Raw genomic sequence first — 17,313 nt, forward strand, 5'->3', positions numbered from 1 at the left:
TTTTTTGTTTGAAAGTCTTATACTTATATTGATATGTTAATATGCAATTTTTGTGGTAGAATAAGTTACTTTCAAAAAATGACTTAGCAGAAAGTAAATCAGCAGTGTTAACGAAAGCTTCATCTAGAAGATGACGAGTTGCTTCAAACATGAAGTTTGATAAATCACGATCAGACAATAGATGTAGATGTTCATCGTTAGTTTTTCTTTTGCAACTGCATATGAAACATTTATTATTACCGTTACCTAGTGAATAATCTAATTTTATTCGCTTAAATCGTTATTGCGTAGAATTCGGTTCATCGTCTTCAGGTTCTATTTTTTCTTTTATAGTCGAGTCTACGTCTACAGTTATTATGGAATCTGGTGTTTGAATCCGCTGCAAAACTTGCGCATTCGTGTATTTCTTATAACAGTTAGCCAAATGATAGTTGAACGTAAACGTATCTACAACAAAACAGTAGTGTCACATATTTTAAGAAAATATCTTATTATCATCATATATTATGTTGTCACTTAAAAAACAATAATAAGTGATTAGATCTTCTACAGTAAAAATTAAATATACTTACTTTTATCTAATAAAACTTGAAGTCTGTTATATACTTCATCTTTGCGAACTTGTGCCGCCTGAATAATTTTATTTCTACCGTTTTCCGTACTAGTCACTTTAATGTTTATATTCTTTTCACAAATGATACAAAGATCTGAATTAATTAAATTATTCATCTTATTAAACTATCTATATTCTATTTCATGGGCAATTTTATCTTCTAATATTACAACTTTCAAACTACCAACAATGCAATGCCTGGTAATGCATGTACCTATAAACGAGTTTAAACAAATGAAAATTGTTTACATATTAGGTTTGTTCTAGTATGTAATTTTGCATGGTTTTACACGAGATGCTTTCAGTACATCTCATATTTAAAATCAAACGTAGCGCGACCACGTAGAGAACAAGTCAAGAACTTGCAAAACTACAGGCAGTTTCTAGGTAGCATGCATAGCGGACACGCGTCGAAACGCTGAAACACTATGTGTTTAGAGCTTTGTTTAACAATAAAATAATTTATTTGCAGCAATGAAAATAATCAAAACCGGTGTAATTTAACTTGAACTTTCCAATTGTGCAAGCAGAATTGTTATTTTATTTTTTATTCAAAAGTTATTCGGGTTCAAAAATTCAAAATTTTCGAATTTTGGAAAGTTCAACGGCGTTTATCTCAAAAACTATGCATCCTACGAAAAAACTTGTAAACACATTTTTTGCTTAAAATTACCCAAAAATACAAAATATCGTTTTGTTTTGGGAAAAATCGCTGTTATTTGATTCCTCAACTTCTTTGTCTATAACAATCTTATCGACATCTGGATCGACTGTTACCCAAAAAATTCGTGTTCTACGGGTCAAAATACATAAAAAAACTTGGGTAAGTCCATCTGAATTAACGAGGCCGTTGTACCCCCCCTGGCGACAGGACTAACGGAACCATATACAAACACGTCCTACTCGCACGGCTAGAGATGGGACATCCTTAAAAAAAGGATTTTTTTCGGCTTCCCATGGAGCAATTTTCTTCATTATTTTTTTGTTCCCAAGTAACTCGAGTAGAGCCATCTAACTAATGTATTGTTAAATGTCGAACTTGCTTTTGTTTTGTTATCATAAATTATTTATTTATTATAACAAAATTTTTTAATCTGTTTAAAAAAGATTGTTTAAATAATTATACAACTTTCAAATGAGAATATTTCTATTTTAAACGTTAAAAGGTACACTTGTAGTAAGTTTATCTAAAAAAAAGTTTACAAGTGGAAAAAATATGTAGTTTTATTTTCTTATAAATAAATTAATTTATTATAACAAAACAAAAGCAACTTTGACATTTAATAATACGTTAGTTAGATGGCCCTGCTCGAGTTACTTGGGAACAAAAAAGAATGAAGCAAATTTCTCTTTGGGAAGCCGAGAAAATGCATTTTTTAACGTATACCGGTCTTGAACTTTGAGATTCCATTTTCTCCAACCTAATTTTTGATTGGAATTTTTGTATTTTTGGCATTTTTCACTTGTAATATCGATAGTTTTAATTATAGTAATATATGTTACGAGTCTTTTAGAGATATGAAATTTTGTGTGGAGAAAGAGGACCGAAATAAAAAGGTGATGGTTTGAAAGTTACCATCCTATCGTTTTCATCTTTGCCGTAAATGCCGGTCAACTTTGATCGGTTGTATCTCAGGAACCACTCATAGCATTTAAACGTTTTTTTCTTTTATAAGAAGCGCTATGTCGCGTTCTTTCCAATAACGTTTTCATAGTTTACTTTCATGTAATATTTCCCGAGATATTCTATTTGTTTATAAGCCAAAAAATTGCTTATAAATGTAAAATATTCCTGAGGCCGCTTAAATAGTCCAATTTCAATTCTGTAAAGTACATTAGATAGGCATAGTGCCCTTTTACACAAAAATCATAGTTATTCTTATGCATCGTAATTATTATGGTTATTATAGCGACCGTGAATTTTTAATTTACAATTTAATTTTTGCTAAACTGTTCATTCATTTTCCATCGCTATCTGCAAATGTAATATATAGGTACCCAAAAAGCTTTCATATTACCAAGCTATTTAATTATTGATAAATAATTACTTAAATAAAATTTTAGTTGAAAATTAAAGATTTGTTGATTTTGTTGGATTTTGTTGGATAAACAAGAATTTTCCGAGCAAAATTTTCGTCGAAGTAAATCGGAAAAACATGTCTCTACGCAGAATTTAATTATAGTGAATTTTTGTTTGACTGTTTTTTGCCCAAATATAACATATTTGGAGTTATAGAGCAAAAATTAAACAAAAACGCGATTTTCGGGCGCCATTTTTTTTATAAAAAAAGTAGCGCACTATACTATTAATATAGATGGTCATAAGATTCTGGTAAATAACTTTTCCCAAAAATGGCCTATTCTCCGATAAATCTGCCCAGACTATATTATTTATTCTTATGGTTATTCTTATGTACACAGGTATTCCATAAAAGATTCCCCCCTATTAAACATAATATACGCATGTTTATTATACAATACCTATAATTGAAATAGGGGATTATAAAACAGTTATTTATGACACAGTTCTTGAAGTATGCTTTTTGTGAACGCACGCGATATTTAGAGCACGAGCGACACATCGCGTAAGTTCGCAAAAATTACTTCACGCACAGTTTCATACAATATTTTATCTACTCTTCGGTAAACAAATAAACAAACTGTAACTCTTCGTCACTGGAATTGATTTCTATTCTACAATTTTTAGCACTTTGGCATTTAAAAATCCTAACTACTTTCAAACCACAAAACTGTAAAAAATTGTGTTGTAAGTCATTGCCCATATTGTCATCACCATGACAACGCGAAAGTTAAGGATATTTGATTATATGAAAGTGTGCCAAAAAAACCCATTGAAAGTGTGCGAAAAAGTAAATCCCATTTAAAATACATTGTTACTTCACGCACACTTTAAACCCTTCACGCAATGCTAGCTATCTATACTGACAGTTTTCACGAACTAAAAACTGATACATAATATGACATAGAGTAGATAAAGAGTATTTTTAGAAGTGTCATTAAATTAGTAACATATATTACAAAAAATATTTAAACCTATGTTTAGATTTGACATAAATATGATGTACTAATTATGTGACATTATACTTATTTCAAAATATGAAATGTTTACATAGAATCAAAATTTTTCGTATTAAAATTTTTTTTTAAATTTTCCCGTATGGCTGAAACATCTTGCACTCCTTGTGAAATAAACGAACTACAAGCATGGAAATGTATGATGGATAGCATGGTAAGATTTATCCAAGCTTCCACCAAATTAATGGGTGCGTTCAATGATAAGCCGTACGAAGACAGAACTTGCCATAAAGACTGTAAATCGTACAATCCAAATAAAATTCCAAAGTGTAAAAAATGTTTATCTACAGGTATGTAGCTTTTAAATACTATAAGTATTGGTTATAATTTTAAAGTTTATATTCTATTTAAAGCACCGAGTCTATTATGGAGTGCAATTAGAACGAAAAGATACAATGTTTCGGAAAAAATCAAACAAGGTTATATTTTTCTAAAACTTTTTTTGTTAGTTTATAAATATGTTAAAGTAAAAAGTTCTACTCACAAATTTCGCCGCTAATTGCTTATTAATTGTTTAAGCAATAACAATTGTTTTGTATAAATAATGTTAAGAATAGGGGTGAATACAACATTTTATTTTGATGAAAAATGTTTTTATTTTAGTTTTGATTATGCTGAACCCGAATCTGACATTACAATTTGCCAATTCAAAATGGCGTATTCAAAATGGCGGATTTTTTCATAGAAATCCTTAAAAAGCAGTTGCAAAATCCGAATTTTTTTATAAAACGTGTTTGTTTACATACATGTGGATATTTTTGAAAGGTTGCTGAACCTGAATCAAATTTTGATAATTTAAATTATAAAATGTCAGATCCAAAATGGCGGATAACTTAAAAATAGTTGTAAAATCATAATTTCTTTACAAAATGTATTTATTTCTACATACATTTATTTTTGAGAGCTTTGATAAGCCTAACTTAAATGTTAACATTATAAACTATAAAATGGCGGATCCAAAATGCGGATTTTCTAAAAAGAACATAAAAAAGAACATTATTCTAAAACATTTATTGTCTTTATTTTTAATAGGTTGTCGAATCTGAATTAAAGATTAAAAATTTAAATTTCAAAATGGCGGATATCTAAATGAAAAACAAGTAGAATCCAAGAAAACAAATATGGAATTTCATTCTTAAAAAAAGATAAACAAATAATTTTCACAATAATATTAAAAATTAAAATGTATTAGAAAGAAAGAACAAATTATTCAAAATCTATCTCTTCAATATTCAAAAAATTGTTGCAATGCAATCATAAAATATCAATTTTTATCAATTTTGTACAAGATATGTTAATAAATAAAAATTTCAGTTAGTAGTAAAATACCTATATTTTTCATAATACTGAAAATTGTTCTTATGGAAAGTTGTTCAGAATTAAAACGATGTGTCAATATGCAATTACACTCTTCTAATCGAAATATTGTGAACTATATAGGTACATATTTATTGCGCAAAATATAATTTTTTGACATAAACACCTCCTATAATATTAATAAAATATAATATTTTATAATTGCATAATAAGTGTTAGACCATGCACAGCTATTTATGACGAATAACTTTCTCCATAAAATTAATAATAAATCACTTATCATAAATAATAAGTGAAAATTTAATGATGTTGGGTATAATTAATTTGAAACAATATTTAAAAAAAAACAAATTTTCAATTAGAAGGATATAATAACATATTTGCACATAGTTTTTAATTCCAAACAACTTTTCTTTATAAAATTTTTCGATATTGTGACATATAAAGGTACTTTAGTCTTGAGTGAAATTCATACTTTTTATATACCTCGTACAAAATTAACAAAATTTGATATTTGATGGTTGCATCTTATGTTATATACGATGCAAAGTATTTTATAAAAAATAACTTTTTTCGTAAAACTGATATTAAAAAAGTTATCAATAGGTTCCAAGTTACGCAGACATACTGTATAAAAGCTAAAAAAATTTTTTTGTTGAACATTTATTATTGTTGAATCTTATTATTAAATATATATATTTTAGGTAAGTTTTACAGAAACAAGTTTTCATCACTGTGTATATACATTTTTTCAGCTGGTAATTTTCGGTTTTTGTATTACATTTTTGTTATCTTTCTTAGTTTTCTCAAAAAGAAATTGTTTATTTCATTTTTAAAATAAATTATTCAGTGTTTTTTAAAGATTGCATCCTAAGATTTAAAAAAATATCAAAAAAATTGTATTAGATTTGTTCAAACTTGAGTAATACCGTCTTAAAATGGTGGAAATTCTGTAAAACTACGAAGTTTTCAAAAATTACATTTTTGAGACGGCGTATTATTTGAATTAAATTTTGAGATTTTTTTTGAATGAAACATCGTTTAGTAAGATGATTGAGAGGTAAGATGTGCAAATTTGAGAGTTTTGTAAGTAAAATTGTATTAGTTACACATTTTTAAATAATTTTTAAACAAAATTCATGTAAGGCTCAATTTCCGCCCACACCGTACCTATGTCCATACATTTTATTTCTTTTAATTACAACCATAAGATAGCTAATTTCATCTTCTTTCATGTCCAATTTATAAAATTTCTTTTGATCCATTAGTTAAAGAACTACATTAAAAAAACTAACCGTGCACTTCTTCCAACGCTAGTTTACATTGCGCCAATGTGTGTGAGAAGGGTGACTTTAGCGTTATAAATAAAAAATTACAGAAGCTAGAGATTTAATTTTAGAAAAATCTTTATATAAGGTTTTTTTTGTAGAATTTTCTGAATTTTTCAATGGTCAAGTCAGTTTTTGTCTAAAAGTTATATTTTCGGAGTTATTTAAAAAAACATCTAACTTCGCTGTTCATTTGTTTAATAAAAATTGAAGCACCCACTTCTCGAGTAGAGCTTTTTTCTTGTTTGATTTTTTCCGAAGTGAAAATCTAAATGCAGTCCCCTATTACAGCTATCCCTAATTTTTCTGTCTTTACACGGCAAATTACGTGTAGTAAAATTCACACTGGTATGGATATATAAACATTACTAGAATGTCATTCTACTTGAAAATGTCATCATTAACATAAAGAGATATCTTTTGAATGTTCTTGGATAACTGGTATTTGTATAATTGCAAATTATTAATTCAGTTAATAAATGTGATACTTTTTTCACTAAATATGTATTCAGTTATTGTAATAATTTATATGTACAACAAAATCTAATACTCAATCGAGAAAAGAGGAAAAGTGTTAAAGTGATTTTTTAATAATATATTGTTACTATGAAACGCTTACAATTTTGAACATCTTTAACAAGAAAATACTTGGATCACAGAATATATTATCCTGATGTATTTTCTTCGTGGATCTTCCACAAATAATACACAATAAATAACTTTTTATTAAGTTTAGGTCTTAAATCAATTATTTATCAAATACACTTTATATCAATATTATTTAATCAACAACTCCAAATATTCCCGATGCCATGTCAAATACTTAAAATTGTCACTGATTGTCACTGCCTGACTGACAATATGCTGACATTTTATTCGACTGAGCGCGTTGTAAGGCAAAGAGAGATTTGGAAAATATTACCACGGACATTGTGTTAATTTTTTTTGAATCCTGAAAAAACCAATAAATATTTTTGAAAAATTTAAACGCAGAATGAAAGACTAAATTATTACCGAGGGCCGAAAGTCCCTTGGAATAAATAAAAAGTTTATTTTGTATGAGATATTTGAAATTAAAAATCACACTAAATTTTCTCTTAGTTTTTCACCCATGTAACTTATTAAAATAAACATTATAGAAGTTCTCAGGGACTTTCGGCCCTCGCTAATAACGTAATATTTCATTCTGCGTTTAAATTTTTTAAAAATACTTATTACTTTTCCCAGGATTCGAAAAAAATGAATCCCCATTTGAATAGAATTGCAGCCGAAAATACGTACCCGTCCCCTTAACATGTTTTGGACACAATAAAGTTAACCTGTAACATTTTGAAACTGGTCATTTTTTTAAGCCATTGTTAGAAAAAATTGAGCAATGTTGTTGATTTTGTTTGTTTGGGTTTATATGATAGCGGACATTAAATTTACTCGCCAATTATTTTAGAATTTTTTACTTATTAGTCATTTTTTCGTATCATATCCTAAAACTAATACTAATACCAATAAACAATTCCAATAATAAATAATTCTGTTTTTTTTTTAATAATTTATGTACCTATACCTGTTTTTCATTGTGTTTTATTTTAAATGACATTCTCAGAGTTACGCAGTAAAATTCTTTTGTAGCCCTCTACTTAAATCGGGAGCTATTTTATTATGGACTGTCCAAGGTCATCAGTCAAAGAATGCAGTGGATTTAAAAACATATTAACATAATAATAAGAAATAAGAGATCAGTCCAAAATTTTGTGTTAAAAGAAACAAAGTTTATCTGTTCTGTAGTTTCTGATTTTTAGCAGTGTTAATATAATATTTTTCTATGGATGCTATAAAATGTGCAACTTCTCTCACTACTTACATACATTCAAAACGAACAATTTCTCATGCAGTGAGAAAAGTCGGCCATTGCAGTGAGAAATATTTTTTATCACGGGTTTTCGTACGGTTTTCCATATAATATGACCGCCGTTTCCATGGTAACATGCACAATACAAACACAATTAATGCTGTAAAATAAAATGTGTTAAAGCAAAACTGACCAGGAATTACCTTTCAAAACTGTTCGAAAATAACTAAAGAGCGGAATATATGCAAAGTGCATATAGATGCATATATTGCATATTTTCACACAACAAACACAACATTGCATATTTAAGCTAAACACGATTTATTTTGCATATTTTAAAAATAAATTATATAAAAGTTTAAAATTTTCCTCTTTTAGTTGGAATTTTATAACTTCGATATGAACGAGCTCGTGATTTATCTATCTATCGCTCATTATTATCTATCTGGACTTTCCCATTACTACCTGAATTTAACAATTATGGGTGTTCCCAGAAAAATATTATTTTATTAGCGTAGCAAGTCGTAGGTACCTACCTGCTTTTAAAGGTCTAATATTTATTTTGTCAGTTTCCGGCCAACATTTGTTTAAAGTAAACGTTGTATCGTATTTAGTGTTTTTGAAGTGATTGGTATATATTAAATTTAAATATGTCTACCATTCAAAAAAGTGCTTGGATAAAGTGTTTTCCCGAGTTAAAGCGGAGACAAAGTATTTTGCAAGGCCTGTTCCAAAATCGTAAGTTACATTCATTTTCACATTTCATTTTTTAAATGAGGAACTGACAAACAAAAGCATCATGTCCCACAAAAGAAATTTTTCTGGAAAGAGTGTTTTTATTCGACAAATTCGATTTTACTTCTATAAAGACGGACATAGAGAGAAGCAACGAACTTTTCCTGTGTCCAAACACGTTTTTAGTGATAGAAGGCAAAAGTTGCTAGTTGAAAATTTTGAAAAATATTTAATTATAAATTCATACTATAATCTAGATTCTTAATTTAATTACAATATCAGTTTTTGTGTGTCATTTCATTTGTTTTTATGTGAAAAATAAATATTTAATATATTGTTTTATTTTTGAGTATTTTTAATATGCATTTGCGTATTTAGACAAATTTAGAAAAAATACCTGCATATTTGTAGTAAAAGTAATGCATATATATGCGCATATTTTGGTAATGTTGTGTTGCATATATTCCGCTCTCTAAAAATAACTGTTAATTAGAATTTTAAATAAACGTAAGTATATAAATTTTAAGAATATTAAATACCTACATGTATATGTATTTTATTTCAATTTATGTATATGTTACAGTTCAAGTTGATTCTCAGTTAGAGTTGACTTTTCCTAGTTCGAGTCAATTCCAACTGAAACGAGCAGTAAAAGTTGATTTGAAAAATTTAAATCAACTTTTAGTAGTTGAAGTTGACTATTCCTAACTCTTGTTAGTAAAGTTAGATTATACAATTTATACGAGTATAATCTCACGTGAATTTTTGATGAGTGTGCGTCTCTTTGTTTTGACCGTTTCAACTACTTATTAGTCCAGCCTGTAACGTCGCCCCCTTTAGATAAATTATTCTGATTCGATTTTTTTGCACAAACTTACTCAAACAAATACATCCTTATAACAAATACACAGTGTCAGGCGGTACCGCGGTCGAAAAATTGTTTAACCAATTTTTGTTAACCAAATTCACAAAAATAATAATTTTTATCTACTCTACCTCATATTATGTATACGTTTTTATTGTGTGAACATTGTAAATATAGATAGCAGTACATGAAGGGTTTAAAGTGTGCCTGAAGTAATAATGTATTTTAAATGGGATTTAATTTTTCGCACTGTTTTTTAGCACACGTTCATATAATCAAATATCCTTAACTTTCGCCTTGTCATGGTGATGACATATGAGCAATAAATTACAAAAAAGTTTTGACAGTCTTGTGGTTTGACAGAAGTTTGAATTTTTAAATGTCAAAGTTCTAAAAAATTGTAAAATAGGAATGTATTCCAGTGACGAAGAGTTGCAGTTTTTTTATTTGTTTTTTGGTAGATTGTATGAAACTGTGCGTGAAGTACTTTTTGCGCACTTAGGCGATGTATAGCACTCGGCCCGTTCGTGCTCTAAACATCGCGTGCGTGCGCAAAAAACATACTTCACGAACTGTTTTATAAATAACTAAGTATTTCACTCCGGACAAATTTTTTGAGATAATTTTGGTCATTCGGAGCAAAAAAGGTCTCTTGTGATTTTTCTCTAAAATTAATTGTTTTCGAGTTATACGCGATTTAAAATTTGAAAAATGCGAAATGGCCATTTTTAAGGCTTAATAACTCGATTAAAAACTATTATTATGAAAGTCAGAAAGTCACCTAATCAAAGATTAAAGCCGCCCTACAAGATCCTGAAGAAATTTTTGTAATTATTTTATTACTAAGCTGTTATTTTTAATTACCAACAATGAGCGCTAAAAGCGTATTGAGGCGGCCGTCAATGTGAGTGCGAGTAAGATCCTCCATTCCGACTGTCCAATGGTGCATCTCAGTCGCACTCACATTGACAGCCGCCTCAATACTCCTAGCGCTCATTGTTAATAATTAAAAATAACAGCTTAGTAATACAATAATGACAAATATTTCTTCAGTACCTTGTAGGGGGGTCGTTAAAATTTGATTTGGTGACTTTCTGACTTTCATAATAATAATTTTTAACTGAGTTATTAAGCCTTGGAAATGGTCATTTTCGCATTTTTTTAATTTTAAATCGCGTATAACTCGAGAACAATAAATTTTACAGAAAAATCACAAACGATTTCTTTTGCTCCTAATGACCCAAATTATTGACGACGTAAAAAAATGTCCGAAGTGACCTTCTTTGTGAATTTGTTTAAAAAAAATTGTTTACACAATTTTTCGATTACGGTACCACCTGACACCCTATGGCAGGGCCGTAACTACCATTGGGACAACCGGGGCAGTGTCTCGGGGACCCGGCCAAGAGGGCTCCCGCAGGGGCCTCCGTTTGGTTGGCCGTGTATAGATTGTAACAAGGTCAAATAAACTTTTTAAAGTACTTTCAGTCAAGTTCTACTTCGAGTTGTCCGATTGTAATAAGTACACGGCGAATTAATTCTAACAACTTCAATGATCGATTTTAACCTATTTCACCTGCACCATTAAAAAAAATTTGTCTCAAAATCTCTCCACGAAGTCACCTCATTTTCTTTGTTTCAAACCACAAAGCAGCTCCGTCTTTTAGATGGCTCCTTATAATTTCTTTGCAGTCTTCGAAGTCCTGCATATATTGGATTTTAAGATTTTAATGCAAGGTGGCGGATGTTGTTTTCTCATATCCCCGCCAAAAAGAGGACCGAAATAAATTCAATTCTGTAAAGTACATTAGATAGTCATAGTGCCCTTTTATACAAAAATCTTTGCTATTCTTATGCATCGTAATTATTATGGTTATTATAGCGACCGTAAATTTTTAATTAACAATTTCATTGTTGCTAAACTCTTCATTCATTTTCCATTGCTTTCTGCAAAGGTAATACATACCCAAAAATCTTTCAAATTACCAATTGCTTACCTAACATTTTAGTTGAAAATTAAAGATTTGTTGATTTTGTTGGATTTTGTTGGAAAAACAAACATTTTCCGAGCAAAATTTTCGTCGAAGTAAATTGGAATAAAAATGTCTCAATGCAGAATTTAATTGTGGTGAATTTTTATTTGACTCTCTTTGGCCTAAATATAAAATCTTTGAAGTTATAGAGCAAAAATTAAAAAAAAAACGCGATTTTCGGGCGCCATTTTTTTTTAAAACAAAGTAGCACACTATCTGCGGACTTTGCAGACCTATATTATTAATATAGATGGTCATAATATTCGATTCCAGCAATAAAATTGCTGGTAAATAATTTTTCCCAAAAATCGCCTATTCTCCGATAATCTGCCCAGACTATATTATTTATTCTTATGGTCATTCTTATGTACACAGGTATTCCATAAGTAATTTCAACCTTATATTAAACATAATATACGCATGTTTATTATACAATACCTATAATTGAAATAATATCTGAACATAGGCGTTAGTATCGTGTATCGGATATGCAGTTGAAATAGTCGACCAGTTTAAAAGTTTGATACGACACCATAAATATAATAATATTAACAATTATACACAATATTACATTAGCACTATAGGCCTAGAAAGCCCAAGTCTTGGTTGAATATTCTTCTTCACTCGTTTCTGTTCATTGCTTTTCTTACCCAGTTGGTCACTTTTAATCTTCTTATATCTTCCTGCACTTCCGATTTCCATCTTGTACTTGATCTTCCTGTTCTCTTCTTTTCTTCTATTGTACTAGTTAGGAGGCACTTTGGTATTCTGGTTTGAGCCATTATCTGCAAGTGTCCCATCCATCTTAATCTGTGTGTCTTTATGATTGCTATTATATCAGGATCTTTGTACAGTTCTTTTAATTCTTCATTTGTTCGGCGTATCCATAAGCCATTAATGGTTTTTCCGCCGTATATTTTTCTCAACACTTTTCTTTCCCATAACTGAAGTTCCAACTGTTATGCTGCTGTTAGTGTCCATGTTTTATTCGCATATTTGGGTACAGGTCTGACTACGGTTTTGTAGATCCTGATTTTGGCACCTCTAGATATCTGGGTACTTCTTAACACTATATTTAAGGCGTATAGACAGCGGTTTCCGGCCATGACTCTTTTTTGTATCTCCTCGCTCTTACCAGGTTCACACGAGAATACCGCTCCCAGGTACTCAAACTTCTTGACTTTTTCAAATTTCGTCGTCGTGGATGTCAAGAGAGCTAACCCACATTTTCTTAAAAATGAGTTAACTGCAGCATCACAATCAGAAAGAAAGGTTCCACATTGTTGTGAATAGATCTAAGTGAATATGTTGCCCTCGACTTAGATCTCTTCACGGAAATATGGAACTTTACTTTCTGATTGTGATGCTGCAGTTAACTCATTTTTAAGAAAATGTGGGTTAGCTCTCTTTACATCCACGACGCCGATTTGTAGGTTTTATTCTTTGATATAATCAGCGTAACGTACTGTCCATTAATAAACGGTTCGTCTGTCCATTCCATATATTTGGTTTTCGTTTCAACAATATACACGCTGTTGCTATTTACATTTTCTTCTAATCTTCTCACTGTCTCTCTTAATTCTGTTTTACTGCTGGCTATGATAACAATTGTGGGGGCCTCTTAAAGTCAACCCGATCTTAAGACAAACCCCCGAGATTCGAAATGAAATTAAAGCCTTTGTACTTTTATCTTCTATAATTAGCTTAGTCAAAAGAGTTAAGAGCTTGCAAAATATTAAAGCGAAAAATAAACAGTATATCTCTAAAATGGATAATTATAACACACCGCGTATAATTAAAGTGTTTGTACAATAATCCGGAATTTCGACGTGCATTACAGTATCTCTTTAACTTATTTTTATTTTACCGGCCGACGAGGAAATATTTCCGATACTCTTCGTTCGGTATCTTGTCTTGTCTGTTCACATGCTCATACGACACTTTGATTCTAAAATCCTCATTACGCATTTTAAGGGTAAATTCTTCCCATCATATAAGCGATTCTGCTGATTCAACAAAACAATATGATATGTATCTGACGTAATTATTATCAAAACAAACCGAAGAATGTTGATGTGCCCATATTACGAAAATATTCACTACCCAGCGCTTTTAACAATTCTCAATAAATAATGGTTTTGTACACAGTATGCACACAAAACAAGCAACTTAATATGATATTTAAAATGGCTCGAACATACTCCCACCTGAGGCTTTACCTTTTGGTTACACAAAGATGAACATGGCTCACAAAATTAATAGAGACATCCAAATACCATAACCATCAATACAACAGTAACATAAAATACAAAACTAAAAACCGAGTCTATCTCGTATATCGCAGTCTCTATCGTCTTGACTTTACGCCCGCTTCGCGTCACACTTATTTATTCTCGCTTCGGGTACTCTGCTTTTGGACACTCCCGGCTCCGCGACACTCTTGGTCATAGCAACTCCCGCACTTTCGCACACACTCCCTGAATAGAATAGAATAGCTTCAGAACAACACTCCCTGAAGGCGATCCCTGGTTGGTGCTCGACTCCACACTGATGTCGTCACCTGGCATCTGAACCCAGTCTGTTGAGCATCCAATGGGTAGAACCGCTGGATGGGTCTGAGAGACTGTCTTGTGCCTGTAGCAATCTTCTCAAAGCCCCCTTGACGAAACGCGTTCTCGGTACCGACAAAGTTAGTCCCATTGTCACTGTCTATAGTCTTCGACCGACCTCGTTTGGCAATAAAACGTCGTAACACTTGCATAAAGCACTCTACCGATAACGAGGTACAAAATTCGAGATGTACGGCCCGATACACGGCGCAAGTGAAAAGACATATCCACACCGAGAGAAAAAAATTCTTGACATAAAGAAACTTTATTAATATTTAAGAAAGATCGACTTGGCATATTGCCTAAGAAATATATCTTTGTATGTAAGATATAATTTTCTAAAATATTTCAAATAAATTCTACTATAGCCAAAGAAATATATCTTAAACATGATTGAACCATCACTTTCTGGCAAACTTCAAACCCATTTATCAGAAAGAAATTACACTTGATGTTAATTAATTTTATTAGTCATAAAAATATATTTTCTACACATTACAAAACTATTCTTTCTGAGCAATAATATTTCTTAGTAAGGAATATTATTATTTTACTATTAATAATTAATGTATTTAATGGTAAGAAATATATTTCGCAGAGATAAACGTATATTTAGAGTTAAGTTAATATTTCTAGAAAATAAAGTGATATTAGGTACATACTTCGAAATAAATCATTGTGTTAAGGTAAAATCATTATTTATGAGTAAAACAAGATAAAAAAAGGTTATTATTACATACAAATATTTTCTCCACTCTTAAAACCACTGGCTTCTACAAAACAATAAAAGGATGGAGAGGCAAATCCAACTTCCTCAAATGTTCCTTCTTTTGTTAATAGCACTTTGTATATCAGCAATTCACTAAAACAAAATCGTTATGTAGAAAGAGTAAACTTACTTTAATAAAAAATTTTTTATAAAGATATCTATAGATATTAATTTTGACAAATTTAGGAAATACAAAAAAAACAAATACACGGCCCCACATAAGAACTATTAATACTAATAATAATCAATCATATTTAGTTCAAACATGGCATTATTTAACCTACACATCCTTGTTTATTTTTTTCTTTTTGTTAATGAGATTTTAATTATTTATCTGTATAATATTAACTCACACAAAAAACATTGTTTATCTAAAACAAGAGGGAAAATACAACCAATGTAAAACATTGAAGCAGACATAATATGTAATTTTCTTATAATCTAAAAGAGACAGCATACCTAATCATTAAGAAATTTTATTACGGGAAAGTATTATTAGTTTACATCTAAGTCATTTAATACATCTTAACTAATTCACGGTTTTCGGCAATAACATTTCTTAACCATAAACATATTATATTTCTTTTAGACTAACTGATTTCTTTATCTCAAATAAATTAACAGAAAACATCCTCAGCGTTTCAACCGCCATGTTTGATATAGCGTTGTATTGTATATTTTATAGAACACGATACATTCAAGAAACCTATTATACTTAGTTGATACCTACATAAGTATACACATTTTTAAAAAGGTACTTACATGTATGAAGTTCTACCATTTCTGGAAGGCCCCGCAGTTGGTTAATAACTCCTTTCTTAATATTGTTCTGAAGCTATACATATATTATATCATTCTGTCCCAGCTTTAAATTGTGGCATATTTCCCAGTTAGAATAATAAGCTCCTTTATTTCAGAGTCGTCCATCATTATACCTAAAAAGCATATAAAGATACTATTATGTTTCTTTTTTAACCATTCGGATACGCAACAATATTATTATTACATCTGAAATTACTCAATTTACTTTTATTTAATATCCGTTAATTTTTAAAGAACACCAATAAATCCAACATCCATCTATATGAACATAAACATATCACGCCATCTTGACAAACACTGACGACTAAATCATAAATAGTTAATCTGCGCAATTCTTTTGTGGAAGAAAATCTCTTTGCAAGTAAAATTTCGGCATTAATGACAAAGTTTTTATTTTATAACCACAGTTACTACCACTTAACCACAGAGGGTATTTCTGAAGAATTATTTCTTGTGGTTTAAAATATTTATTTGATTGCAAGAAAATTTCTTGTTCACAAATATAAATATGGATTAACTTAACATTATATTTCTTATACTGCAAATTATTTGTAGTTTTCAAATTTAAGAAATAAAAACTTTAGGATAAGAAAATTAAATATAACCATTAATGCATTTCTTAGTATTGAAGAAATTATCTGTAAGAAATTATTGAGTTGTGTTTAAAAAACTCGTTTCTTTATATGCGAACCGGTGTGTTTAAGTTAATAGGATATGTTAACTTTTAAGAAATATTGCTCAAAGAAATCGGTGTTTTAGGAGAAAAGAAATTGTTCTCTCGGTGTACGCTTTCTCTCCAGTACTCAAATATGACGGACCGGCAAAGTCTACACTTGTTGTCTCGAATGCTAACGCGCTCCGAACACGATCTAGCAGCAACGGTGGCCCATTCGCCTCAAACTACTTATAGTGTAGGAAACAAAGTTTGAACCTTGCAAAATGGACACAAGTCCGGTTTTATTTTTTTTTTGATATATCAAGGTTTGCTTATTATAAGACTAAAATTTTCTGAAAAAATTTCGCCCCGAAACCCCCCTTTTCACCCCTTTAAAGGGGGTAATTTGTGGTTTTTGCGGAACGTAGCCCTTCCTGCACCTTTTACAAAAAATTTCTTTTATAGAAATATGAAGAGGACAAGAGAGAAAGAGTGGATATGTCTTTTCATTTGCGCCGTGTATCGGGCCGTACATCTCGAACTTTGCACCTTGTTATCGGTAGAGTGGTTTATGCAAGTGATACGACGTTTTATTGCCAGACGAGGTCGGTCGAAGACTACAGAC

At 30.3% G+C, this 17,313-nt stretch overlaps 1 protein-coding gene across 2 annotated transcripts in view; it reads left to right on the top strand.

The window, feature by feature from the left end:
• The first annotated feature begins 3,730 nt into the window (after positions 1-3,730).
• The window catches only part of LOC114345343 (uncharacterized), a 1,044,574-nt gene continuing 1,030,991 nt past the window's right edge, over positions 3,731-17,313 (top strand). For both annotated transcript variants that reach the window (XM_050656017.1, XM_050656018.1), the window contains exon 1: positions 3,731-3,999. In XM_050656017.1, the coding sequence (XP_050511974.1) occupies positions 3,792-3,999 (208 nt within the window). In that variant the 5' untranslated portion in view covers positions 3,731-3,791. The remainder of the gene's footprint in view (positions 4,000-17,313) is intronic.

Source organism: Diabrotica virgifera, chromosome 7 (assembly GCF_917563875.1).
Source record: "Diabrotica virgifera virgifera chromosome 7, PGI_DIABVI_V3a".
NCBI classification, from domain to species: domain Eukaryota; kingdom Metazoa; phylum Arthropoda; class Insecta; order Coleoptera; family Chrysomelidae; genus Diabrotica; species Diabrotica virgifera.